General features: G+C 44.8%; 2 protein-coding genes across 5 annotated transcripts; one reads left to right on the forward strand and one right to left on the reverse strand.

The window, feature by feature from the left end:
- Positions 1–5: 5 nt before the first annotated feature.
- On the reverse strand, positions 6–6232 carry LOC119021694. Of its 2 annotated transcripts, none has more exons than XM_037102123.1 (3): positions 6100–6232; positions 3569–4777; positions 6–1400 (listed from the first exon to the last, which is right to left on the reverse strand). In XM_037102123.1, the coding sequence occupies exons 2-3, from the start codon at positions 4640–4642 to the stop codon at positions 1041–1043; spliced, it is 1434 nt and encodes a 477-aa protein (XP_036958018.1). In that variant the 5' UTR covers positions 4643–4777; positions 6100–6232; the 3' UTR covers positions 6–1040. The 2 variants fall into 2 exon arrangements, with proteins under 2 accessions (XP_036958018.1, XP_036958019.1); XM_037102124.1 differs by having other exon boundaries at positions 6096–6226.
- On the forward strand, positions 1838–26096 carry LOC119021696 (dysbindin-like). 3 transcript variants are annotated; one of them, XM_037102126.1, is made up of 6 exons: positions 1838–2509; positions 4896–4964; positions 9870–10130; positions 23955–24107; positions 24198–24338; positions 24425–26096. In XM_037102126.1, exons 3-6 carry the CDS (start codon positions 10088–10090, stop codon positions 24682–24684), a joined length of 597 nt encoding a protein of 198 aa, XP_036958021.1. In that variant the 5' UTR covers positions 1838–2509; positions 4896–4964; positions 9870–10087; the 3' UTR covers positions 24685–26096. The 3 variants fall into 3 exon arrangements, with proteins under 3 accessions (XP_036958021.1, XP_036958022.1, XP_036958020.1); XM_037102127.1 differs by lacking the exon at positions 4896–4964; XM_037102125.1 differs by lacking the exons at positions 1838–2509; positions 4896–4964 and adding an exon at positions 7900–8012.
- Positions 26097–27324: the final 1228 nt, after the last annotated feature.

Raw genomic sequence — 27324 nt, forward strand, 5'->3', positions numbered from 1 at the left:
GCTGAAACGTTTTCACATGACATTTATTCAACAGTGAGAAAGAACCCAGTCTGTTCGTACAGCACCTTCTCTGCCCCGGCTGTGATAGCTGACTCTGTCCCAGTGAGAACTGTGGAAATCACATCGCAGTGCAGGCGTGTGGCGCTGTGCACGGACTGCGCTTTTACTGCACTCTGAAACAGCACAAGCATCTCAACGCTTAACAAAAGGGACAGACATTTAAAAAGGGAGCGTCAGTACAAAAGCAGAGCGGTTATATACCGGAACAACCACGCAGATACGGGCATTCACGCTGACATTCACCGAGAGAAAGCCGGGAGCTTCCAACATAGCATATTACAACACAGCCCACGCTGTTAAAAGACACAGATTATATGCATCTGTCGCCTTAAATAGAAAATAGAGGTAGAAGCGTAAAACATATCCTACCGAGAAAAAAAGTGGTGTTGATTGTCAGTGTGAAAATTTATGCTCAAACGCACGACCGTTTCACCAGTAAAGTTACTGTCAATGAAATCTATCGTTCTTCGTCATAAAGAATGTCTTACCTAATATTAGGAGGAAGAGAGATAAACGATATGATGAGCGGTGAAAAAAACCTGAGGGTGTATTTTTCTGTGCTTCTCGGGGAACGTGGGCCGATTTTGTCAAGGAATGCTAAAAATAATACGAAGGCTCAAACTGTTCAAACCCAAACCGAGAGTATTCTTTGAACCTAAAAGACCTTCCTTATCAGCCCCCTGGTGTGCACCTCTCCCACATGAATAAGATCAGGAGTCTGCGTCATGATAGATTCTGATCAGGCTCACAGAAAAATGTAAGGTTTAATTCGAGTCGCTGTTTGATCCCTGACTTACCTCAACATATACGCTAATGCAGGTTTACCTCTAAGGGCTCCTGAGAGTCGTTCTTTAGCTTTTACTCCTTGGAAACAATTAAAAATGTCAAACACAGAAATATGATTCAGGAGGTAGAAAGACAGTATAGGCTGAATATAGCAGAGCTTAAAAGAGACTTGACTTGCTTCCCGACCCTCCCCACTACATGCAGTTAGTCCCTGGACCTCTCAGCTCCGGGGCTGAGTAGTGTCTCCTCCGGGCCACCTCTTTCTCCTTCTTCTGCCCCCCGTCCGGTCTTTCTGGCCCTGGGGGAGCCTGGGGCTGTTCTGCCTTTAGGGACTCACACCCTCCTCCTGACTTCCTGGGGGAAGTTTTTGGCTCCGCGGTGGCTGACGGCGGCGGCAGGGGGGCTGTGACAGGGGTGAGAGCCAGGCAGACGTCCCCCACACTGAGCTGGCGGCACTGGAGTCCACAGAGACGGGCAGTCCTCTGAGGGCTGCAGGAGGACCAGCCCTGCCCACGCACAAAGAACGGGTACTCCACATAGACATCCACCAATTCCTGGGGGGGTGTTGCATATGTAGAGGAAGATTAGACACAGATATGCAGCTTACACACTTGTTCAAAGGGGGGAGGTATTTTTCTACAGCTCATTCATGTTAATAGTAGCATCACAGTGAGAGCATCAGTCCAGCCTTTTTTTGTATGCACTTACCTGAAGCATTCAATACATCTAATACAGACCTTTGATAAATGCAGACATGTATTGATCAACAATATGGACAGTTCACGCTGATACCCCTGACAAACTGGTTGAAGGTAAACCCGGCATGCCAGATGGTTTGTTACACAGAACTACCTGGAAAGGAGCCACTGGAAACAGTTTGGAAAAGAGCAGGCGCTTTCAAAAAATACTTGGCAGGTGATTGGACAAACCATCTGTCTGTTACCGTCTGTCACAGGCTGACTTCAACCAATCAGAACGGTAGTAGGAGAGCGCCAGGTGGTGTATCAAACTCTTACCGAAGCCAGTTGAGAGAGGAAAAAAGAGCAAGAGAAACCTTCAGTGCCTTTCTTTGCTCTACTTTCAATAAAAATAAACTCTTCAGTTCTGATATAACTGATGCGACAGCAGTTACGTTAACCTTGAGGAGCCTCCATCAGTGTCTTCTGTTGCTGGGCATTACACCTAAACCCTGCATATAGCTGCCAGTTGCTCTAGAATGGACGCTGATACGCTGATACGTTATTACAAATATTATATTCCCTTTCTTCCAGTAGATCTCCTAAATCCTTAATACTGAACAAGTACTATTCTCACTGTTCACAGAGGAGGAGTCGATTTAGGGCACACCAATAAAAAGAAAAGCCCTCTCCAAGTGAAAAATCTGATTGTCAGCAAATGTAACATCACTGCATTATTGGATTTGCCAGCTACTGCTGCTAACTTTAGCCCTCGTTAGCTAGTAAGCTCAGTCAGCCATGCAGCTAGCAGTCCAATTAGCTTAGATTAGCTAGACTGTCATTGTTGTTTACACAGCTAGCCCCAGGAGATTTGGACCACCTGGTGGAGAGTACAGGACCCGGTGGGAATACTGAAGAGAGCAGTACCGGAATGGGCACCAGAACAGGAGCCACGTAAGCCGGCAATGGAACCAGGCAGGACCCAGGTAAGTTACAAGGACCGCTAACCTAGCCGCCTGGCTGACCGAGCTAACTAATTTACGAGCTGAAGGTAGCTACATTTAGCGGCAGTTGGTTAGCTGTTACTATATCAACAAAGCTACAGGTGTCTCTCCCTGAATAATTGCAACTTGATAGTATATCTAGACTAGTCGTTCTAAGGAGGATGCTTGCAGACCAGGGCAGGAGTTGTCTATTGGAAGCTGGCTAGTCAGCTCTTTTACTTTTTACTTTCTGCCCAGGTTTTAGGCAAAGCAACTGGAAAATAATAATAATAATAATGATAATAATAATAATAATTCTCCATCAAATTTGGTCCAGTTTTACCCAAATCAGAAAATAAAGTTTGCAAGTTGTGTTTTTGTAGTTTTAAGTTATAAGTACAGTTGTCTAATGAAGTTAGAGAAGGTAAGTTAAACTCATATTTTTGTATCCGTGAGGCTCCAGCCCCCAAAACATTCCATTATGGAAACACCTTTTTTTAAAAATAAACCCGAAGCAGCTTCATACAAATTTAGAAAATGTTTGTGTGGTGAGAAAATTGGTAAATGCCCCTGGGTGCAGGATGAGTCATCGAGAATTTTTTTAAAATCATTTTAAAGGAAACCACAAATAAGGCCCTGCAAAAGAATTACCAATATAAAATGCCATCAATTTTTTTTTTCTTTTTTGATTTTGGGCCTGATGCTGGTGTATATGAGATATGGAGACGTGATAATTTTCAGGTACAATTTGATATTACAAAACAGGACGGAACAGGGTGAGCTGATTAGCATCATTCTATTTGTTCACAATAGAAATATACATGAAATCATCTGCCTTTCCTTTAACTTGCTATAGTAAGAACCTGACTTGAGGCATTTTCTCATTAAATATTTGTACTATATATCTTAACCCCATTCATGCAGTAGTATGTATACAGCATCTCCCATATGACCAGAACACAGCACTTGGCAGATGCAGTATACTACAAGAGAAGAATAATGCCAGCTGCTTGTGTAGGCTCTGCTGTGAATGGTTGATACAACAAAGGGATTTCTCTTCACCTGTGTCTGCTGGTCGTGGAGCAGGATGAGGAGACGTGAGATGGAGGAGGAGGCTGCTGAGGGAGAGATGCTCTGCACCGTGCAGCAGCTGAGGCGCAGGTCCGGACAGGCCAGTGATCCCAGCAGGAAGTCCTCCGTCTGCAGGTGCTCCACCCTCCTCAGCCGCCCGTCTCTGAGCTCGATCAGAGAACCTGCCACGAAGTGCGGGAGCAGCCAGGGGAAATGGTTGGGGGAGGAAGAGGAGGAAGGAGTGAGGGTGGAGGATTTTGATGTGTCCTCCCTCATGGAGGTGCATGTGTTGTTTACGTTAGCATCAGGGGAAACTCTTATGAAGGAATGTCCAGAAGCAGGATGTTTGACAGCCTTGGTTGATTTATGCAACACATCATGTTGCAGTGTAACGTCCACATGTGGAGAGTGAGGTAGGCATTTGCTCAACGATGGAGGACTTGCTTTTTCAACCCTGGGATAATACTCAACCTTTCTGTCCCTTCTCCTCACATATGGTCCTTTATTCCTGCAATTGCTCTGCCTCTCTGTGATCAAACTTCTGTCCCTTAATGTCTTGAGCTGCTCCCAGCCGTAGCCTCCACCCACCCTTTGGAAACCCTCATTGACCAGGGAGACGGTGCTGAATCTGGAAGGGTGGTGCGGGTGTCCTGGGTGGAGCGCAGGTGTTCCAGACAGGTGGCCATGGTGCTGATAGTGGTGAGAAAAGTCCCATCCAGGGTGCAGGGGGTTGAACTCTCTCCACTCTGCCCAGCCATGATGCTCCCTGAACGCAGAGACGACCTGAGGTTTGGACCTGCTGGATGTGTGAGTCCAGGGCTGGTACAGTGCAGGAACCCGTTTGGGTACGGGCTGGAAAGGACCTGTGTGTTTTGTCTTAAACTCGCTATGGCTCTTGTAAGGGTAGGGCGCCTTGAACGTCACAGCATCACCCTGCTGCTGCTGTTGCTGCTGCTGCTGCTGGTGCTGTGGTGGTGGTGGTGGTGAGCTCGGTCTTTGGTCCCTCTTTTTGAGTGGGAGGTTGTCCCGGTCTGGGACGAGAGCTGGGTTCGGTGTGAGGCTCATTGGCTTACGCTGCCTGTCACTCACGCTGGCACTGCATGCCCTCCTGCAGAAGATGAGGAGGTGTTGCAATCATGTGACAGAGACTCCAGTCTCTTGGCAAGCGATGGAGAGAGTTAGGTCCAAGGTTGTCACGATCTGAGAAGTAGAAGAAACAAATATTGGTGCACTGTATGTCCTCGCAAAAAAGACGTCAAGAAAATCAGTAGAAGCTCAATTCAGACCTTGTCTCCCTGTCACTGTCTATGTTTTCAAGGATTTCTTGATAAGTGACAGAAGTTTTCCGCCTCCATTCCGAATATGCCACCCGGGGAGATCATTGCTTGTAAGTAAACCCTTTACACACCATCAATAACTTCAATATCAGCTTCAAAATTAAGGTTTTTAACTGCCAATTGACTCATTTGAAAAATTGTTCTAGTAAGGAAGTAGCGTGCGGTGTGGATGGTGAAGGAGTGAGCGTAGTGAGGACAGTGCAGTGTAAAAGGGTGGGGACGGGTGTAAAGCTGATCACAAGGATGATGTTATCTTTCAACCCATTCTTAAATTTGTATGCTGACTTTGTCAAATAGAAGCAAAACAAAACTGCATCTTTCTCACACGACTGCAGTCATCGCCAACAACACTGAAACCCCATCGCCCTCTTTACAGCGGTGAGTCAGTTCACTTTGGTGAGGGGGGGCTAAATAGAGGCAATTTGTGGCCACACACACACACACACACACACAGACATTTTCCCACCTATTCTGCAAACGCATTATGTACACATAGTGGAGGGAAAGACTTTTACAGCCTTTCAATGCAAAGCTCATCCCAGTGCCCTGTATTATGTCATCATCATAGCAGAGCACCACTGCTGAATGGACCTCTTTCACTGTGCCTCACAGGCATGTGTCTGATATGAGCTGATTCTCTATTATGTGTGGGATCAGAAACACCCTCACACTGACATTCCTGTGCGAGCATTATACCAGGAGACATAAATAGATAAGTATTTGTCTGCTGCGTGCCCGCAGTGTAAATGTAAATTTATTTAAATGGCTCAGATGTGTGGGCAGGGAGCGACACACAGGTACGATCAGATCATGACCTAAACAGGCCCGTACTGTAATGTCATCCAGGCTGAATAACCTTATGAGGCGAGCACTTCACTACAGGGAAATGGAATATGTGCGCAGCAGTGTTTGGTCTGTTTGGTGCTCTCATGATAAAGATAATCTGCACTCAGGAGTATTTGCATATCAGTAGTGGCAATATTGCATATACAGTAGCTGCTTGATTATTCTATCTATGAAGCTGTGGCGCAATACATCCAAATTTAACTTTCAACGCAGAATACCAACCAGTGCATTCAGAGTTAGACTAATGCATGTCATAGATGGCTCTCGTGAAAAAAAAAAAAAAGACAAGAACATGCTGCTAAAATCAAGAAAAAGCTGCTTTCTCAGAGACTTACTCACATGTTCCTCCATCCTCTCTGTGCATCCATCTTCAGACATGCAGTCACGCACACCTGTCTGGCTTCGTGTCGTCCTCCCCGGCTGCAGGTGTGAAGGCGAACCAGAGCAGAGAGTGATGAGAAGCATCCAGACAAGCTCAGCAGACTGTCTATCAGACACGCTCTCCTCCTTTTCTCTTCTCCTCTTCCTCTCTCTCTCTCTCTCTCTTTCTCTCTCTCTCTTCCCTCCTACTCGCTTTTACACTCCCACTCTACTTAGTCAGTCAGTCCTGTTAACCTTTCTCAGACTGATTTGATGTTTCTCCCTCACTCCCTCTCGTACTTTCTTTCTTTTCTCTCTCTCTCGATCGCTCCCATATGAACTTATTCACCCTGTGTTTGCCGCTGAGTAGCACTCTCAGCCTCTCTTCCATTTGTAATCACACTCCTCTTCCTCTCTCTCCATGTTCCACTCTCTCCATCGCTCCGTGGCTCTCTCTGTTGTCGGGTGTATAATTAGAAATGAGACTGCTGTGCAACTCCTCAGCTGATGGTAGGCGTATGACTGCCTGATGGCTTTGGCGCTCTGCCTGGTGTAGTGAGGGCGGGAAACCGTTGCTTTAGACTCGCCTGGACACACACACTCACACACACACACCAGCAAAAGGCAGAAAATCTTATATCACATCTGCAGCCCGATAAGTTGTTACTGCCGTTTCTCACTTCCTGCTTTTCTCACCTCAATGGGAAGCTACAGACTTCTAATGTTTGATCCACAATGAGCCAGACGGCAAACTGTACGAATGCTTTGAAATGGCAGTAATTGCTTTAAACGAAAGCGTTCAGAGGTCAGCATTAAACACTGAAGCCAATCCTGTGCAGAGAGAGAGAGAGAGAGAGAGAGAGAGAGAGAGAGAGAGGCCTTTCACAGCTGTGCAGACGGCATAAGCAATGTCCCCTCACCCACGCCCTGCCGCCTGCCTGCGCGCCTCTTATATGCTTCCCCTCACTTTCTTCTTGCTGGCTCGCTTGCCTCCCCCTTACATCTCATTTTAAAACACAAGAAAGAGGACTTTGGCCTTTGCTGCGTGGCTGCCTCAGCAGCACAGCAAGCCCAGGTCTCAGCTATTGATTTTGCAGGGCCTCAGCAGGTGAACCCCCAGTCATGAGAAAGCCCACGCAGAATTTAGTTTAAGGTGAAGAGGATTTCTCACTTTGAGTCACATCATGCTTCCTCTGCCCACTCTCTCTCTCTCTGTGTATCTATCACTCTGTTTTCTCTCTGTCCTCTGATGCACACACACACACAAACACACAGAAGTGTGCACGCACACACACACACACACACACACACACACACACACACACACACACACACACACACACACACACACACACACACAAACACACACTGTTGAGAGTTCACGGCATGGTAAGACGCTGCATTGCAGTCTTTGCCACACATTCAGGCTTAACCACAGTAACCGCTGACATTTACAAAGTGTTTTTATTGATAGAAATCGCCAGTCACTCCCACCACTTCCCAACTGCTAAATTACAGCCTGTGTTTGAAGTTTTATTTTTCAGTGGCACAGAAAACATAGTGTGAGTTTCAGTAGTGAAAGTTTCCATGCACATGCACTTGTTGAGATAAGCACATGACTGTGTGTTTAAAAGTTGTTGCCTCATGTGAAGAACTATGCCCCATGTTTTTTTTTAATCACTCTACAATAAGGATCATCTAAATAGAATGAAATACATTTGATCAAAGTTGTGGCAGATGTCAAATTGAGCTCACTTTGTCCTTCCTCTCACTAACAAACAGCAAACAGTTACTCTTGTAAGGACTCACAGCAGCGTCTCTTCCTGGCTGCAACTGAAGCAAGGCGCTCTTTAAAGTCTGGCTTAAACGCAGATGCGGTGTTTTGGATAAAGGTGATGATGTAATGCTGCTTTGTGAAGCCTCTCCATGCAAATATTGTGTAATCAGCAAGCTCAAATTAGAAGAAGTGCAAGTATCTTGTGTTGTCCACTAGGTGGTGTCCAGCACACACATTGTCAGATATTACACTGTTGTCTTCCCTCCCTGACTCTGATTACTATAAAAGGAATCTAAATGATGGTGAAAGTTTCTGGAAGCAAATACTTGTTTTTCTTTCTCTTTATTGGAAAGTCAATGTCAAAGGTGTCCTGTCTAGATTCAAACTTGCATGTTGTGCATAAAACAAAAACCCAGAAGACTTGAGAACAATCAAGCTCCCCAATATTTGATTGATATTTGATTGAATATTTGACTCAAGATATTTGATTCAATATTTGAGGCACTTGTGAACTAAATATATCTATTTCCATCGCTTTATACTTCCACTTCACTATATTGAGGCAAATACAGTATTTTTACTCCAATAAATCTAGTAGATTGCTTTAGCTACTTGTTACTTTAGAGATTTCATGCTGCATCCAAGCCAAAGCAGCACATTTTTTAAATGAATTTATTTGATCAGCAATCAGATAAATCAGATAATCCACATCATATAAAACATACATGCAAATATGTGTACAATTTACTTTTACTTATACTTACTTTTGATACTTAGTACATGTATTGCCAGTAATGTACTTTTGATCCCGAAGTACATTTAACAGCAGATACTTTAAGACCTTTACTGGAGTATTGTTCATTTAGGTGACTAACTTTTACCAAGGTAACATTTTAAGTCAAAATCAGTACTTTTACACGAGTATGACGTTGTTACAATTGGGATCTAAAGCGTTTTACTGAAACTGTACAAATCAGTTTCTACATGGCCTAGAAAAGGGTAAGAACCAAAGTTTTCTGGCACAAGTAAAAGCAATGAGAAATGTGAAATTGGGCTACAACTATTATTTTCATCATGGATTAATGTGCTGATTATTTTCTCAATGGATCAATTAATTGTTTGTTCTGCAAAGGTGTCATTTGCACTGGGGACACCGGAGACATGTCCCCACCAATTTTAAATGTCTGATTTTATTACTATAGATTTTTAAAAACATAATTTGTTAAAATAAGAAGTGATAACAAACAAATGAAAACAGCTGACTGACATGTAAAGGTACTTTTTTTCAGTAAATGTAATATTGTTATGGTGTTGAAGTTGTGAAGCCAGAAATCAAGAGACATGCAATTTATAATGATATAAAACAGTGAGGAGCTGCAAATCCTCACTGGATCAGGCTGGAGCCAGAGACTTCTCGCTGATTATCGGTTATCTGAGTAGTTACTGATTCATTGCCCATCAGTTGATTAACCTGTAATGGTTTTTGTGAAATGTTTTGTGTAGGATGTTCATGTAAAAGACACCTAACAATTCTACTTTCTTTTTGTTTGAACAGGAAATCTATTTGTATTCAACAGCGAGTGGCACACTGTGTCCAAATTTGATAATAATAATCTTAAAGAACTGATTATTAGCTGTTATAATAGCTAGAAGTGAAGGTGATACGTTCATGTAACAGTTGCTGACATCGCTTGACCCTGAAGGTGACCTAAATGAGAGAGCGTTTAAAACTCTAACAACAAAAGAGAGACAGGGAACAAGAGATGGAAGGGATGGTGAGGGTGGGGGAGGGTGGGGGAGGGCGGAGGAGAGCGGAGGAGGGAGGGGGCTTAAGAAGACAAAAATAACAAAGGCATGTGCTTATCTCTCCTTGGTAGTTTCCACTCCGTTACATAAAAATCCCTCCTTCCCTCCTCTCAATCCCTTCCTCACTCTCTCCCTCGGCTCCTCCCTCCTCCCTGTCATTGGTCAGCCGGTCGCCTCCACGGAGCCACAAACTTGTTCTCGCCTCATCCAAGTGGCTCAGAGTGCACTGAAGGAAGAGAGGAGAGGGAAGCGGGCCAGCCAGCATCAGTCACTTTCGAGCAGAGGAGTTGGGAGATGATCGGCAGCCCCTCAGCTGAACTCTCACAGGGCTGACGGCCGGCACACACCCATCATCTCTGAATCCTACGACTCTCCGGCTGCAGCATGAGCTCCTCGTCGGCCAACCTTCACAGCAAACGCCTGCCCTGTGAGTCACTCTTCCAACTTCTAAACATTTTCCAGGCACTCATCTTCAGAATCAGAGATATAGTCACAAGTTTGCCCCATTAACTCAGTTTGTATTTCTGGATTTAGGGCAGGACATTATAGAGGAGGAAATTATTCTCCTTATGTGGTTGAGAGAAGTACAGCACACACACACACACACACACAGGCTGAACCTTTAAAGGGGCACTGTGTAGAGTGGGAGAAGAAATTCAACTCAGAATGTTGGTATTTACTATATAAGTCAGGTAAGAATATAAATTCAGACATATTCATATTCTCCGTGACTAAATAAACAAGCTGTTCTCAGGGAAAGATAATGTCCCCAGAACACTGTTTGAAGATAGAAAGATGGCAGGGTCCACCACAAATAAACAAATGAAAGCATAATTATATTGTGGTAAGTTCAGTTGTGAAAAGTTTGTTTAATCAGTGTGTTTCGATTTGTTTATCTATATTACACTTAACGCTGTCAAATTTAGGTCATAAATGCATAACTGACCATATGTAATCTATGGATGGACACTTAACTCTCAGCTTTATTACTATGAGGCACAAGCTGTGTGTTTATGTGTGTGTGTGTGTAAAAAAGACATAATGTTGAAGACCGTGTGACAGCTGAGCCGGTGTGTTAAATAGGAAATGCTCATGTTGCCTGAAGTGACTGGTCTGAGTGCAGTGCCAGCTCAGAAGAATCCGACAGGAATGTTGAATCATCAGCCTGAGTAATGTCCGTTAATACCAAGTGAATAGGTCACACTTTCTTTGCACAGGAACGGGGATGCATTCACACACACACACACACACACACACACACACACACACACACACACACACACACACACACACACACACACTGATGCAGGCTTGGATTGGGGCCAGTGCAGAGCTCCAGACAAAGATCTCTTATTTCTAATGGGATTGAGGCTGCAGATCTCATCAGTGTCGGCTGACTGGTGCAGCGGGGTCTGCAGCTTCGCTTCACAGACACACCAACCTAGATAGGACTTTACAGACCTGAAATTGAATTAGTCCCAGTGAGATCAGCGTGTGATTTCATGAGGCTAAAAAGGATCAGGGCTGGGACTCCAGAGAAGACGTCCCCCATCTGTTGCTCTGCCCCACAGCCTCGGTCCCTCCGCGGTCCGCTCTGTCACGTTCGGATTATCGCGGGAATGTGCCAGAGAGCGGCACGTCGCTGTGCTGTGGAGTGAAGGACTGACCAGCTGTTGAGATCTGCGCGTTACGGAACAAATTGTTTCTTTTCTCCATGTATTCTGAGTCTGGTCCCCTTGGACATGACCCAGTTAAGACTGAGGAGTAACTTCTGCTTAATGAGCAAAATTAGAGGGGTGGAGATCCATATCATGCACAGTGTGTACCTTTAATTAATCACACTCCGAGGAATACATTCAGCATCTCTGCTCTGCTGCTCAGCGTTCTGTGTGTCGGAGCTTAATGTGTGAGCTAGAGCTGATACAAACGGGACCAAAGTGGGTACGCTGAAGAACCATATTGTGTGTGTGTGTGTGTGTGTGTGTGTGTGTGTGTGTGTGTGTGAGAGAGAGAGAGAGAGAGAGAGAGGTCACAGTAGTTATCACAGCAGCAAAGAAGCAAGTCCGGCGGAGTAGCACCTCCACAAAGGGGGGGAGTGGATGCTTGGCTTAAACAAGCACAGGACTTTCACTTTTAATCCACTAACGTAGTAAATTTACATCACATTCATGATGTAACTTGAGTTACGTACTTAACAAGATCAATAACATCAAGGACCTTCCAGTCCACTGGAAGAAGATGAAGGTGAAGGCAATGCGATCAGAAGTCCTGGCTGACCACAACACTGAGGCAACTACTCAAAGACAAAGACACAGCAGTGTTCAAGGCTGGCAATAAAGCTAAAGCGCTGGAAGATGATCTTTTATTTGTGAAGACTCAAGCCATCCTTCAAGCCACTGACAGTCTCAAGAAAACTCTCAAGGAAAAAGAGGAGGAGGAGTGGAAGGAGGAAGACCCAGCTAGAAGATCTCAAGAGCCGGATCAACAAGAAGTAAAGGAAGAAAAAAGCGGTCTAGAAAAACTCCTCTAGTGCCAAGATAGACTCAGGAACACAGAGTTACTCGAAGACATGCAGTTGTCCTTGTACACTTGCGGGGATAAGTCATATAGAACAGTGCTGAACCCCAAACAGCATTTTAAGACGGCTGTTCGAGGTTTAAGACTCTACTTTGCAGTTGGAAAGTGAAGCCAAAGTGTCTTCACCTTTCAAGTGTTTCCTCCTGAGTCTCTTCTTGATAGTTCTCAGATTCATGTGGAGTCTTTTCCTCGTCTTCATGGAGAGCTCAGGCTGTGTTTCTTTTCCTGAGCTGGGTCTGCGAGGCCCACTGTGACATCACCAGCCATAACACCATCCTTAAGTCCAGGCATTGAAAAGAAAACTAATGTTGTTAAGAATTTATAGTTAGTTGTAAAGCTTTGAACATCCCACCACAGAATACGTGCTTTCACCTTTTCTTTTTTTTTTTTGGTACCAAGTACAGTCAGCATATAATGTATTCACTTTCATAAGGTTTTGAATGCAGGACTGCAGCACTTGCAATGAAGTGTTACATCGTTGTAGATGGGGCTGTTATCTGTTCGGCTTTGTTGCTTAAAAGACATAAAACAGAAATACATTCATCAGCATTGGAGAAGAAAGCGCAGGATTTAGTCACAATCAGACTTTAATCTGGATTCTCCTAATCTCTAGCTCTTGGTGGTTACTTTTGCTACAGGAAACAGCAGCTTTTCTCAGGTGGAAACTTTAACTTGGTTGATATTTTATATGCCAACTCCTGCGTTTTTCATACTCAGTACATTTAATCTTGCTATAACAAATCATTTGTCTTCTTCAGGGCCGCGGACACAAGCTGCAAACACAACTTTGATGTAATAACTTAGAATGTGACTGTGGTGAACTTGTTAGTGTCAAGTTGCCTCCACGTCCAGCTGATACAGAGAGACATTATGTAACCGCTGGAGACAATATGATTATCAGTCACAGTAGTCTGGTGACAGAACGATGAGTCATGTCCCACGGCTCCAGTTATTCCATGGTGTTGTGTGGATCAAGAACTGGGACATCAAATTCCCATGCAAGAGACGGAGGAAAGCGAGAGAAATAGATGGGAAAAAAGGCAACAAGGCTTTCGATGTAGCCATGCAGGTTGTGCATTTACTCGAAATCAGCAACCGACTAAACACACAAGTGTGTAGGAGAAACTACAGAGGCCACTACAAAAATACAAGAAAGGTCCTCTGGAGACGGTGCTTTGTTTGTCCTGTGTGAGCTGCTGTATGACACAGCAGTGCAATATGGCGGACTCTGTGGAAGGGGAGCCGCTTCCCTCCGTGGATATGAAAGGCTCATTCTGAGGAAATGGAAACACAATGATTCTAGTTTCTAATGACAACGTAAATACGACTTTTGTATTACATTTCTACCAATAGATCCTCTCCAAATCCTACACGCTGGACCTTTATTCAGAGCCACTGATCTTAAATCACAACATTTAACTTAACTAACATATCTGGAATTCTGGTTACCACCCCTTTACCAGAGCTGCTCAGTGCAGCTGTTCTACAGAACCAAATTCACTTGAGTTGGGTTGAACCAGTGGGCGGTTTATCTGGTGTCACACAGTGTTGGTCACACTCTGCGTTCAAAGATTTGACTGATAAATAATGACGGACTAGTATAATAGACATGTTGGACTTTTTTGGGGGGGTTCAGGGTAAACTGGTAAAATATCGATGAATAATGTCATTTTGCGCTAAAGGCACAAAAATAAACATTTGCAGCAATTCAATCCCTGTTGTCCAAAGAAGCACAAGGCTCTCTCAGAAACAGCAGGAGTACTGACAGCATCGTTTCTTACCAACGTGTGAACCAGCCCACCACATGGTGCAAACACACAGATTATTGCATTATAAACAAAAGCCTCTCGGCACGTCTGCACTTTAAGTTGGTTAAACGTGTTTGCGTGTGATTGTAATGAACAGCCGTTACGTGGACGGCTGAATAAGGTTCCCATCTATCGAGTGTGAGCTGTGCTGCCCTGGGGACACAGACCAGCTCCTCTCATTAGTTCTCTAGCAAATCCATCTCCTCACCGTTGAGCTGAATCCTGTGGGTACACACAGAGCGCAGGCCTGCAGGCTAACACTGAGTGTTACAGAGCCCCACACACAGAGAGACAACAGCGATCCATCACCCGAGCACTCATCCAGAACGTTAACCATGTAGCACAAATACACCTGTTTCTTCAGTTAATGAAGTGGGGTTCGCTGTGAGGGAGGAATGTGTTATTCCTCTGACTATTATTAGCTCATATTAACAGCAATTACTTAATGATTAAAATGACTGTATGCATGTCAAAGAGGGGGCGTGTAGAGAATTCAAAGCCAGGCTCTGCAGTCGCTCTCAGCTCTGCGCGAGTGTTGGAATGATTTCCAGGTCATTGTTTCAGTGTTAACGTCACTGTTTGGCTTCACTCGCACACACCTGCCCAACATCAAATGTCGGACGAGGACAGAACTAGGTTTAGCAACTAGGTGGTGAACGCATAGCAGAACATTTTGCATGGAAAGGGATTTTTACCTTAGGAGGTGATAGAGACCAAGAACAGCTTAAGTGAGCAGCGCAAAGTAATAAAGAAAAAAAAAGCTGAGAAGGGATGAGTTCAGAGAAAAGCAAGTCATTAAAGTTGGTTTAATGAAGTTACTGATCCTGAGTTCAGCATTTCTACCATGTTCTAGCCTCGTGCTTAGATCTGTCTGAAGTATTTTTCATTGGTTCCATCAGTTCGATGACCTCATGGATTTTCACTACAGCTCTGCCCGACTTCCACCCGAGCAGGGGTCTAATTAACCGAAGTGAAAACACGTGAGCGGGTGTGCGAGGATAATTCAGAAAACCCCGTCCAGAGGCAAAAGAAATCTATTAAAGAAGAATAAAACCCAACCAAATAACAGATAATAGTCTTAGTATAATTACAGTGCGGTAAAGCAATATGTTGCCTTCACTTTTGATAAAGAAAATAAAGGTTCTGCAGAGAAAGTCAATTAAGAAATGCACGAAAAATAATTACATTTTAACAATAAGATAAACCCAAAAGCAGGAAGTTGGGGGTTTTCTCAGAAGTCCCACACAAATGTACGACAAAACAGAGTTCAGCTGTAGCACGGTTTAAATACTGCAATCTGACAAATTAATCACATGCATATTGTATTAAGATGGAGTAATAATTGAATTTTTCTGCCCTGTCAGAGCCACAATGAGCCGCGATAAAACTGTGTTTAGTCTTGTAGTGGAGCGTCGGCAGGCCACCCTGCATCAGCCTCCACAAACAGAGCAGAACCGTCTGGGAGAGTGTGCTGAGTTTAACCAAACATTCCTACGGTTCTCCCAGCTGAGGGGACAAAGCATCTAAACCTCCTCACCAAATATGTGGAGAGGCAGCGCAGCTTTCCCAGGAAGAACAGAGGGTGAATGCTGAAGAGACTGCATGTGAGGGTTTAATGATGTCTCTGTCTGCCACGCTGTCTTGTTAAAGGATATGGTAAACCTTCGCTAGATAATTAGATGTGTTTTAGTGTGACTGCAGATTTAATTATCTGATAACACGATCTGGTAAAAATGGGATTTGTATTGTCATTGTGTTGACAGCCACTCCAGGTGCACTGATGATTACTGATGCAGCCATTCCAAAGCTCCCGCAGAGATTTGAGCTTTATTGGCTGGTTGGATTTCTTTAATAACACTTAATAACTCATTTGCCTGTTCATTTGTAGCCATTCTGGGTAAGCGGATTAGTCATGGAGGAAAAAAAGCATGGCTATGTTGGGACTTTGTCAGCCGGTGAGCCTGTTGTGTCGATGAGAACTCATGACAGTCTGTTTGTGGGCTGATGGAGGGCAGTGGGACAAGACACTGACCTACAAACAGCCCTATTGTCATTCTGGGTGTAATCCAGGCATGACGGGAAGAAGGAGGGAGTTAACACTGATGTCATTGTTGTCCGGACGGACTGGGCCGATGGTGCTGGACACTCCTTTGTCCCTGAAAAAAAAGAAAAAAGAAAAACAGCCAGATCTAATATGCAGAAGAAAACACACACACATGCACGCACTGAAATACAGACCAGACAGACACGCAAACACACACCAACAGCCTGCATTAATAATTTACTGTCCTTGCAACTGGAGCCCAGTAAAAGGCAGCCTTTTTGGAGAGAAAATAGCGAGCGAGTGGGACCAAAAATAAAAGTGTGAGCCTGAGCGGTCTCCAAAGATATTATTGTCCATTTTACAAGCGTGGCCACCTGTCTGTTCCACTTTGGCTCAAAGCGCTGTCTCTTCTGAGGAAAGAAGAAAAAGACACGAGCGAGCGGTGCTGTGCCTTTTGAAACTGCAGTCATTAGAAAACAGAAAGCTGTTAAAACAGTGGGGGTACCTTCACCGGGAGCTCTCCGGATGTGCTGACCAGGACGTGTCGAAGCGCTCAACATCATCTTTTTTATGCCGTGATAAATTAGAACACTCAGTTATACTAGCAGCTCTGCGTCTTGCTGTAAGCGCAGGATGAATCTTCAACCTGTAGCCAACCAGTGGCTCCAGCATTCTTCATGACCACCGAGGCACTGTTAATTACTGTGGCAAAGAGAGAGATCCGCTAATGACCAGCTGTAGACTGTTAACAGCCCACTGCTGCTGCTGCTGCTGGGGTCAGCGCTGCGCTTGAAGGTACGGAAGAGACTCGTGAAAATAACAAGACTTCCTCTTTAACTAATGAGGCTTGTGCAGAATTCCTTCTCTCTGTGCTCTCCATCCCTACAACCCACACCCTTGTGTTGACTCACTTTGGCTAACCTCTCCCTCCCTTCATACTCCAGATTTTTTTGAAGACATCCTCCTCCTCGTTTTAAGCCTTCTTTTTTTTTTTTTTTTTTTTGCAAGTGTTCCTGTCCTGCCTGACCTTTCCTCCCACACTCTCCGTGCTGCCTCTCTGTGTTTACAGCAACTCACTGCCTTCTTCTGCACCCCCTCGCGCTCGTCCTCTTGTCGCAGTTGGGAATCCGTCCATGTGAAATAAAATCTCTCTTCTCTGACACAGAGTGTCTGGGTGGAAAGGGCGGCCAGTCTATTCGCAGTGGCCTCAGCCCAAACAAGTGTCACCTCAGAGCTCAGGCCTGCCCCAGCGGTTAGAAGTTCGCCTTTCTCAGTGCCAGCCGCCGGTCATGCCTCGTCTATTCAGTGTGCAACCACACAGTAACCATGTTTCTGCAAAGCATTCTGAAGAATATTACATTAGAAATGTTATGGCTATGGCAAAATATGAAAAGCAGGACTCTAATTGGCATAAAGAGTTTGTACGCTCACTTGAGGTGGTTCTTGTCTTGTGCAAATCCGAGTCAGCGCGCAAAATGTTTGATGGGAGCAGATGAGCCGAAAAACTCAGAGCTGACATTCAAGTCGCGTGTCTGATCAGCTGTTTCTGCTGTCTGCATCGTCGTCTTATCGCCCTCGCTGCGTGCGTCATAATCATTGCATTTCTTCGGCCTCTCTGGACAGCATGCAGCGTGGCCTGTGCTCCCTGACATGCAGGAACGATTACAGCTTGCCCTATGGAAAGAAATTCCTTGAAGACCTTCCACATCCACACGTGATTTAGACATGTAGCCTACACCGCATCATTACGCTTTACGTAGCCTAGTTCATTTGCTCAAAACAGGTAATGGAAACGCACCAGATTCACATTTGTTTCCCATTTTATACACACACACACACACACACACACACACACACACACACACACACACACACACACACATATATATATATAATTTGTGAACTTAAAGTTTGCTTAAAATTCACTTGTCATTCTAAACATGGCTAGTGTAGATGAGAGACAGTAAATAAAGAACACAAAACATGGCTTGTTCAAGTGCAGATACTAATGAAAAACTGAAATGTTGTTGTTCCAACTATCTGCCCCATCAAGTTGTTGCAAGTTTGTGCACTAGCTAATAATGCTAACACTAGCTAGCAAAAATGAACATTGCTAATGTTAGCTAAAGTTAACTGGCAACTACCAAGGCTCTTGATGCCGACGAAACACAAACACAAATATAAATACAAATAAAAACAATTATTGATTCCCAAACATGATAACACTAAGGAAACTACAAGCTCTGTAGATGTTTCATTCTTTTAGATATGTTGTTGCCGGTAATTACTGGATTAATATGTTTATTTACAGCCCTTTTAATCATTTATTTCTGAACATTAATTTAGCACTTACTTAAGTATTTTTTTCTCTCCATTTATTGCCATGTTTATTTACTGATTCATGCATGTTTTTCAGCATTCACCCCTGTATTTGTTAATGGAAGAATAAGGCATGTTTTGTCCTCCATACTGAGGCTCTTACACAGGGAAGTAAAAGCAGTGAGTTGGGACAGTTGAGTTGTTTTGCTTTCTCTTGGCAGTCTGCTATTTCAGTCTAATGGTGGGAAGGCTGAGGCAACACATGGTATGTACCATCACCACAGCCAGTTAAACAGGGATGATGTCATACATTTGTATAAGGAAGCCACTTTCGCAGAAAAGCCTTGGCTTGGATAAATAGCCTCAAACTGAGAGTTTGGCAAACTGCTCTATAATCAGACCAGAGGAGGAAACAACGGCGCCCACTGGGGTTTCTGTTAAACTACTGTTTACTGAGGGGTTACAGCCCGAGCTGCTCCCTCAACCGACAAGTGTTAAAACAACAGGATCATCTGGAGAGGCAGTTTCCTCTGCTCTGGTCTGCCCTGACCTTCCCCGTCCCCATCGCAGGGGAATCTGCCAGTGAGCTCACGCTGTCATTTAGTACAGTGATGGCCTAATGGCAGCCTGTGGGTGACACACAGTCCTCCTACTGCTTCATTTAGCCTCCAGATCAGTGTGTTGCCTGTGCTGGTGCTTCTAAACCAGCTTTCTAAGGTCGCGTCCTTGAAATATGACTGTGTAAGGAGGCAAATAAGATTCAGTGACTAAAGAGAGAGTGACCTGATTCTTTGCATCTATGGTTTGTACAACAGAAAACGCGTCCAAGTGAGGACAAAGAAGCTTTCTCTGTATCGTCATGTGGGGATAATTCATTAGAACTGCTGCCAGCTGTGCCCGGGTCTTCTGAGAAGTCTGTCATGACACAGCTTTATGCGCAGGAAAAGAGGAGTTTAACCTCTCGTGGTTGGTGAAGGACGTAACTCTGAAGGCTGAGGTTTAGGTGTATTCACCCTCTGCTACTTCCAAACTGATTTCCTGTGAATGGCATCATGTCTAAGGAGTCAGTCAGGCCAGTCTCATTCCCCTACGTCTCTGCTTTTGTGCGCCTCTGAATGGGCCCTTTCTCTCTCCGCCCCCTGAGCGGAGGATCATGGTTTGTCTTTATGTGGGGAGGCAGAGTGGCATGAACACACGTCCGGTCCACTCTGTCAGTCTCTATCTCTCTGTCTGTTCCAGTCATTCTGCCTGTCCAGCTGGTCCCGAGCCCTGATCTATGACCTTTTCTTTCTCAAGTCCCCGAACGCTCAGAGGAAGGAAGGAGGGGGAGGCAGAGAGGAAGGAGGGGGGCAGACAGAGGGGGAGACAGAGAGCGACAGACAGGCAGGCAGTAAGAATGAAAGAAAGATAAAGAGAAAGCGAAAAAAAGAGACAGAGGATGAGAGACACAAGAGATGAAACAGAAAGAAAGAAAGACAGACAGGGAGACAGAAAGAAGAGAAAAAAGATAGACTGACAGAAAGAAGGGGAAAACCAAGACTAAGACAGATGTAGAAAGCAGAAAAGAGACAGAGAGAGATGGAATGAAAGACAGAAGGAAGGAAGAGTGATGGACAAAATGGTTGTAAAGACAGAAAGACCCATGAAAAAGACAGAAAGTGAGAGACAGAAGGAATGAAAGACATAAAAAGACAGGGCCAGGCAGAAAAAGACAGAGAGACGAACAAAAAAAAGACAAAAACCAACAGAGACACAGATTTAAAAAAAAAAGACATTGAGTCGAGATGGGTGAAAGACAAAGAAAAGACAAGGACTGACAGATAGAGAAAAGACAGAGAGAGAGAGAGAGAAAAAAAGGCAGAGGTAAACAAAGAGAGACAGAATACGAGGTCAACTCCAGCCTGCAGGTTGTTTGTCTCAGTCCTCTCTCAGGAGCAGCCACAGGCCCTCCAGACGTCTTGTGGTATGAAACTATAGCCTTTGGGTTGTGGCGGGGCTGCAGCAGACCGGTCATGTGATCTCATGTGGACACTGTGGCCAGGGTTTTGGCGTGACAGACGATTTTCCCGTGTGAGCCGTTGTACTAATCAGAGGTCGCAGGGGTCGACCGCGGCCAGGGAAGACGTATCGATCAAGGCGATTCACTGGAAAACAGACCTGGATAAGGGAGCGAAATCGATGTGAGGATATACATCTGTAGCTAACCTCCAGCTCTCCACGGGCCTCGGCCTTTAAGTAGAAACAATCAATGCTGTGATCGATCAGTGTTTAACTGAGTGGGAAAGAAAAAAAAAATCAAGACTAAGCAGTTTGTTGAAACCTGTAGTCTGTAATGGAAGGCATCGTTTTCCTGGAGACAGCTGCAGCACGCACGCACTGAGTCCTGCTTGCTCTTCTTTTGAGAGAAAAGAAAAGGACAGTCGCTCATCCGTTACAGAGCCAGTGTTTTGTTTGACATCATGTCCTTGGCCAGCCACGTGAAAACAAGGAGCCCCTTTTCATCCAAACACACGTCAAACGGCCGGCCCCTGATTCTCACCGACATCCTGCTCTGTCAGCGCCGCTCCCCTCGACGACAGTGTTCCCGATTGTGTAACCGTGCGAGGAGCAGAAGAGCACATCGCGAACTCACAACCTCAGACGTCCACACAGAGACAGGAGTGCTGCAAAGACAAAATGCCGTAAAGATGACTGGCGCAGGATAAACAACTTGTGATCATCGTCCTGCCATCTGAGGGCATCACTTTTCTTTTGGGAAGATTGCAGCTTTCAGAGCAGGACCCTTGCCGGCTGCGCTGTCAGACTTGTAATCACGGACATCGCCTCCTCCTGCGATGTCAGCTGAGTCTGTTGGCGCCCAAGATTACAAGTTTGAAAATGGTTCAAAACCACTCTGTCAGGGTTAGGGAAACATCGCGTTTTGACTTACCTGGTTCCGTCGCCACATATCCAGCTAGAAAATGACTCCTGCAAGGTATCAAGAGGTCTCGTTTTTCAAAGGCTGAAACGCTCTCTGTAACACCTCTTTACATCAAAGTCAGCTCATAAACATGGGATCTGAAATTGGTATGACTCATACTGTAGAAATGTTGTGTCTTATCATGTATCATGATGCTTTGTGGGTAATGTACGCACTATAGTTAGAAGTGAATCGAAACATGCTGCAATCTGCTTCTGCACTGTAAAACACAGGAATGCCTTGTTGATCGTCCATCGTTTATTTCAGCTCAAACACACACAGTAACAGTATGGTCACTGTGTCAGGGCAGAAACTGTCAGCTCATCATTTTGGGCTGTCAGTTTGCTCGCAGACCTTTGCGCTTTCAGTCTACGGGGACGCCCGTTTGTTTTTCAGGGGTCTGCACACATACAGTATGCCCATAGGTTCTGTCAGCCGATCCGGCCCTGAGCTGTGAGTTGTCCTCTTCCCTCCAAATTTGTTGGCCTATCTGAGCACAGAGGCTGTGAGGTCCTTGTCCCCGGGAGGCAGGATGTCAAACAGGGCTGAGCAGAGCTGCAGTGACAGGCGGGTGTCCTTCTGTCGCCACAGACATGCGCCTGGGCACGACTCGCGGGGAGGACTGAGCTGATGCAGCAATCTGAGGACGGCAGCCCGTTGCTGCTCACAGGCAACATCTACATTTCTGGATTCACAGCGTGCAGCTTTATCCTCACTGCAGCAGATATTAAGTCATGGCAGTAGATCATTATGTGACAGGTTCTGCCAGTGGGAGTCTCTTGTCCATTGTAATGGGCGACAAAGTAGCCCTGGAATCTGTTCTCTACGTGGTTCTGTAAACATCCTGAGCTTAAACGTCCGCTGGTGTATTTATAGAGCTGCTGTGACTGCTGCCCCCAACATAGGCTAGATAATCTTGACATTATTCCAAGTTTAGACATGGCCTTAAAGCCCTGTCCAATTAGCTCAATCCCTGTTGGCAGGTTGCAGTAGTTGACTGCACTGTGCGTCATGGATGTAAATGGAGAACAAGTGAAAACGCACCTCTTCCTAAAGGACTACAGTGTTTTTCAGCCCTGTTGGAAAAAAAACAAAAACCAGCATATGTTGTGTTCTGGTGCTGGTTTAGGTGCTGGTCTGTGCTCCTATGGATTTTCCAGCAGGGATCTATACTAAGAGCAGAATGCCGAAAGATATTTCTTGTCTATAAAATCAGTTTAAATCAACAGTTCACTTAGATGATTAGTACCACTCTCATGTGTGTCTGGAAGGTAATGAGGCTAAAGGAGGACACAGTTAGCTCAGATTTAGCACAGAGACTGGAAACAGATGAAGCAGCTGCGTTGTCTCTGTCGACCTACGAGAAGCTTTAAACCTCACTGGTTAAAGCGCAACACCTCATTCATTTAACTCGTACAAAAACAAAAAGCTGTACCCAGAGGGCTTTAGCCTCGCTGCTAAGCTGATAGAACTAGGCTAGCTACTTCCCTCTGTCTTCAGTGTTTGTGCTAAGCTAAGCTAAGGGGCTGCTCACTCCAGCTTCCCCTTCATGGGTGTTCACTGTAACAGAACAGACCCATGAGACGCCTTGAGAAGAGATTTGCTTGTGCCTGACTGAAAATGAATGGGGAGGAACTCTTGTGGGTGTTTAACATACCTCTCATCAAGGAAGCGGTTTAGTGTGTCAAATGTCCTTTTACGCCTGTTTGTTGTTTTTCTTTTGATTTACTGATCTGGAAGGAAGTGCTTAGAGGTCTGACTTTGTCTGTTCTTGTCCAGTTCCCTCTCAGCGGTGGCCGTAGTCAGAGGCGTTTGCAGTACTGGGTCCAGCTCTCCTCGCTCCTCCTGCAGTCACACTGCTGCAGATCGCCCCTCCACTCACACACACGCTGGACTTGCACTCAGCTTTATTACAGTGATGCTGATGAGGGGGAAAATGGGATCGCATGGTATCTCAAACAAGATTAACTTAGTGAAGGGCCTGACAGCTCGCTTTTGCAGATCAATCTGCGGATGAGGGCTGATTTAGTAAATGAGCAGTGTGGCTGGTTGGATAGTCTCTTTAATAAGCCACAAAAGAAACTGTGTGCCTGCTTTTGTCAGAAAAAGTGGGGTATCAGTGAAATGAATCATAAAGCGTGGGACCGAAAGTTCAGGGGCAATTGGAAGCCACTGTTCACAGGTCATATTAATTGTGATATACGTGATTGATTTTTCATTATGTCTTCTTGTTGTGTTTCAGCAGTCCATAAAAAGCACATTCCAGCTCCTTTGATCTGTCACTAACAGCTCACTGTCGCCCCCTTCTGGTCGACAACATTTGTGTGACTGTAAAATGCGTCCCCTTCGTATTTGTCACAAACGGATTTGTCAACAGCTGCATGTAGGGCCTGTCCCCAGAGTGGCGGAAATACTCTGTGAAATCCTCTCTGTTTGATTGGATAGCAGACTTTCATGCTCCCTGACCTTGAAACTGCCGGTATTACATATAACATTTCACCGGTGCTGGTATCTAACTCTTACCTCTTCTGTTATTATCACTAGCGGAGGCTGAGCGCAGCCAGAGGCTCCCAGATGTGGACGTGGCACAGCAGCTGAAGCTGAGAGAGAGGCAGCGTTTCTTCGAAGAGGTGTTCCAGCACGACGTGGACGTCTACCTATCCTCGGCACACCTTTGTATCCGAGACTACAAGAGACGTGAGTTGGGCTGGTAGCACATGTATTCCCACATGAATACACGCTCACACACAGATGCACATCATTTTCCCCGCTTTCCCTGTCCTGCAGCTCCAATTGGCAGCATCTCGTCCATGGAGGTGAACGTGGACTTGCTGGACCAAATGGAGCTAATTGACATCTCTGATCAGGAGACTTTGGATGTCTTCTTCAGCTCTGGGGAAGACGGGGTGCTGACCTCCCCACTACCAGGTAGGAAAACCAGAAAGAACAGAGATCACAAGGCACACCAATCGGCCAGTTTCATCCCTAACAATGTGTCTCTATCTGACTCACAGTCCAAGGAAACAACAACAATGAGGAAGTCATCAGTAACGGGCTCTTCCGACATGTCCTGGAGGGTCTTGAGGCCAAGTCCCGCATGTCCTCCACATCTTCAACCTCTTCCTCCGACAGCCAGAACACCAACGCCAACGGAGGAGACACCCCGGTGGTCAGGTCGGACGATGAGGAAACACACACCGGCACGGTCAAGCGAAGAGCTGCACTCCCAGAGAGAGAGAAGATGAAATGTCAGACTCCGTCATCATCTTCGTAGGATGTACACCTGACGACTTAGCTGAGGACAAAGAGTGGACTTTGGGATGCGCGGTGCTGAAAGAGGCCTCACAGCTGCGTCTGTCTTCCACAAACTGGCTCTATCACTGCTTCCAGACTTTCCCCTGATTTATGAGTTGCAGGTCGGGTTCTGTTTGTGTTTTGGAGGTGGGGACAGCGAACTGTAAATATGAGATGTCCTATTAATTCTCACCTGCTTCCATTCCTGATTTGACATATTTTGAAGGACAAGATGTGTTTCTTTGTTTCTGAGCTCACAGGTCGTGCAGTTGATGAACAAAAAAGTCTGTACAGTTTTAACACAACCAAGGAAAAGAAAATGATAATTGAATGAAGAGTGACTTGGCTGTAGGGGGCTTCAGATCATTAAGATGTCCTGTTTCTGAAAGCAACACGTTGTCCTGCCAATGCAAATCCTGTTTTCTAGCTCTTATTCAAAATAAATCTCACACACAATTTCTGTGTTTTAACAATAAAGGAATAAAATGTATTCATGTGTTTCTAAGAATCAACAAAGCAGTTGCTGGTTATTTAAAAGACATACCTTACAGTTGATGTTTCTGTGTTCACTGAACAACAGATATAGTTGCTTCTCTTCTGTTTTTGCTTCAGACACAGGAATGAACTAGTTGATTTGTGCTGACTCACGCTGCATGGCTGGTGAATGAGATCGTATCAGGTTTCCACAGAAGCATTTCCACTGAAAAAGATAATGTCAAAGTAGGAAAAAGGGGTTGACTGGTTCAGTTTTGTGGGAAGAACTTGCGAAAGTTTAACTTCAACATTTAAGACTATGAAGCTCACTTATCTTGAATTCTGAGCACAAATTTGTTAAAGTCAGAATTTGTCCACGCAAGTTGTGATAGACACGACATTGAAGACAGCTTATGGAGGGCCTTTCTCGTTCAAACTGCTGGGGGACATCAGAGGACAATGGAAACTGAATCCCTCATGTAGTAGAAACAGTTGTTATATGTGATATATTAGAGCAAACATTTTTTTTTTAAAAAAACAACCATCTAATTTAGTGATTTTTCCCCACAGGGTACACAGCTGGCCTGGTGAAAGAGCCAAGTGTTTACACCCCCACTCTCACATCCAGACTTGTTTTGAAGAGGGAGGGAGAATATGGTGTTTACAACATCAGTGTGACTGGGTGTAGCTGCTCCGCGGAGCCATACTGTACAAGCAGCCGAAACACCAGAACACTGGGCCTGGTGCGATCATCATAGTGCTCGCCTCACTGCTTTCCTTTTCATCAATATTTTGTACTGCATTTTGACATAATAAATGTACATACATATTAACACGTTTGATACTCAAGAAAAAAATAGAAATAATAACAAAATAAATAAAAAATAAACACAAATGACACAGAGATTAAAATAAATACATTCAAAAAACATATCTAAAAGCTTCTCGTCACTTCGTATTAGTTTTGACACAACTTCTCAATCAGATATCAGTCCTGGAGGGTCTTTAGGCCAAGTCCTGCATGTCCTCCACACCTTCAACCTCTTCCTCTGACAGCCAGAACACTAATGGACTTTGGGATGCGCGGTGCTGAAAGAGGCCTCACAGCTGCGTCTGTCTTCCACAAACTGGCTCTATCACTGCTTTGAGACTTTCCCCTGATTTATGAGTTGCAGGTCGGGTTCTGTTTGTGTTTTGGAGGTGGGGACAGCGAACTGTAAATATGAGATGTCCTATTAATTCTCACCTGCTTCCATTCCTGATTTGACATATTTTGAAGGACAAGATGTGTTTCTTTGTTTCTGAGCTCACAGGTCGTGCAGTTGATGAACAAAAAAGTCTGTACAGTTTTAACACAACTAAGGAAAAGAAAATGATAATTGAATGAAGAGTGACTTGGCTGTAGGGGGCTTCAGATCATTAAGATGTCCTGTTTCTGAAAGCAACACGTTGTCCTGCCAATGCAAATCCTGTTTTCTAGCTCTTATTCAAAATTAATAAAAAGTCTGTGCTTTAACAATAAAGGAATAAAACGTATTCATGTGTTTCTAAGAATCGACAAAGCAGTTGTTGGTTACTTGAAGGTGCTCTGAAGACAGAACAGGTGCGTAGCTGCATCCAGACAGCAGTGAAAAATGGTGCCTCAGGGGAAATTTAAGGATGCCACAACCAGAACCTGCAGGGCGCTGATACCATTAATTGCATGTTAATTCAAAGGATTCATATGTAGAAAAAATGAAAGGACATAATCTACTCACCAATCTATTTAGAAGAGTGATGACCGTTTAGCAAACATCGCAATGTGGGTCGAAGGCCAATCACTGCAGGCTTTGTTTAATTCTTAAGTTCATATGCAAACAGTGACGTGTTGGGGATTATATACTGACTGTTGAACACACACCCTCTCCCCTTTCCTCAGCCTTCACAGCTCAATGCCACACCCTAACTCCAACCTTGAGCTGATTATAACCCAACCCTTCACACCTATTCATAATATTCTTTAAGCTTTGAGGGCTGGCCTAAAAGGTCCTCGCTTTCCAAAAAGATCCTCACTTTGTTGCAAGTGCAAATCTGCACACACACACACACTCACACACACACACACACACACTGTAACCTGTGATTATCATTATTCATGTGTGTGGGA

This window comes from Acanthopagrus latus, chromosome 6 (assembly GCF_904848185.1).
Source record: "Acanthopagrus latus isolate v.2019 chromosome 6, fAcaLat1.1, whole genome shotgun sequence".
NCBI lineage: Eukaryota > Metazoa > Chordata > Actinopteri > Spariformes > Sparidae > Acanthopagrus > Acanthopagrus latus.

Excerpts from the sequence above, each read along its gene's own strand:
- LOC119021694 (XM_037102123.1), bottom strand. The coding sequence starts at position 4,642 with ATGAGCCTCACACCGAACCCAGCTCTCGTCCCAGACCGGGACAACCTC. Across the intron at positions 1,401-3,568 it reads TCCACGACCAGCAGACACAG|GAATTGGTGGATGTCTATGT; the intron begins GTGAAGAGAAAT and ends ACACCCCCCCAG.
- LOC119021696 (XM_037102126.1), top strand. The coding sequence starts at position 10,088 with ATGAGCTCCTCGTCGGCCAACCTTCACAGCAAACGCCTGCCCT. Across the intron at positions 10,131-23,954 it reads TCACAGCAAACGCCTGCCCT|CGGAGGCTGAGCGCAGCCAG; the intron begins GTGAGTCACTCT and ends TATTATCACTAG. Across the intron at positions 24,339-24,424 it reads GCTGACCTCCCCACTACCAG|TCCAAGGAAACAACAACAAT; the intron begins GTAGGAAAACCA and ends TCTGACTCACAG.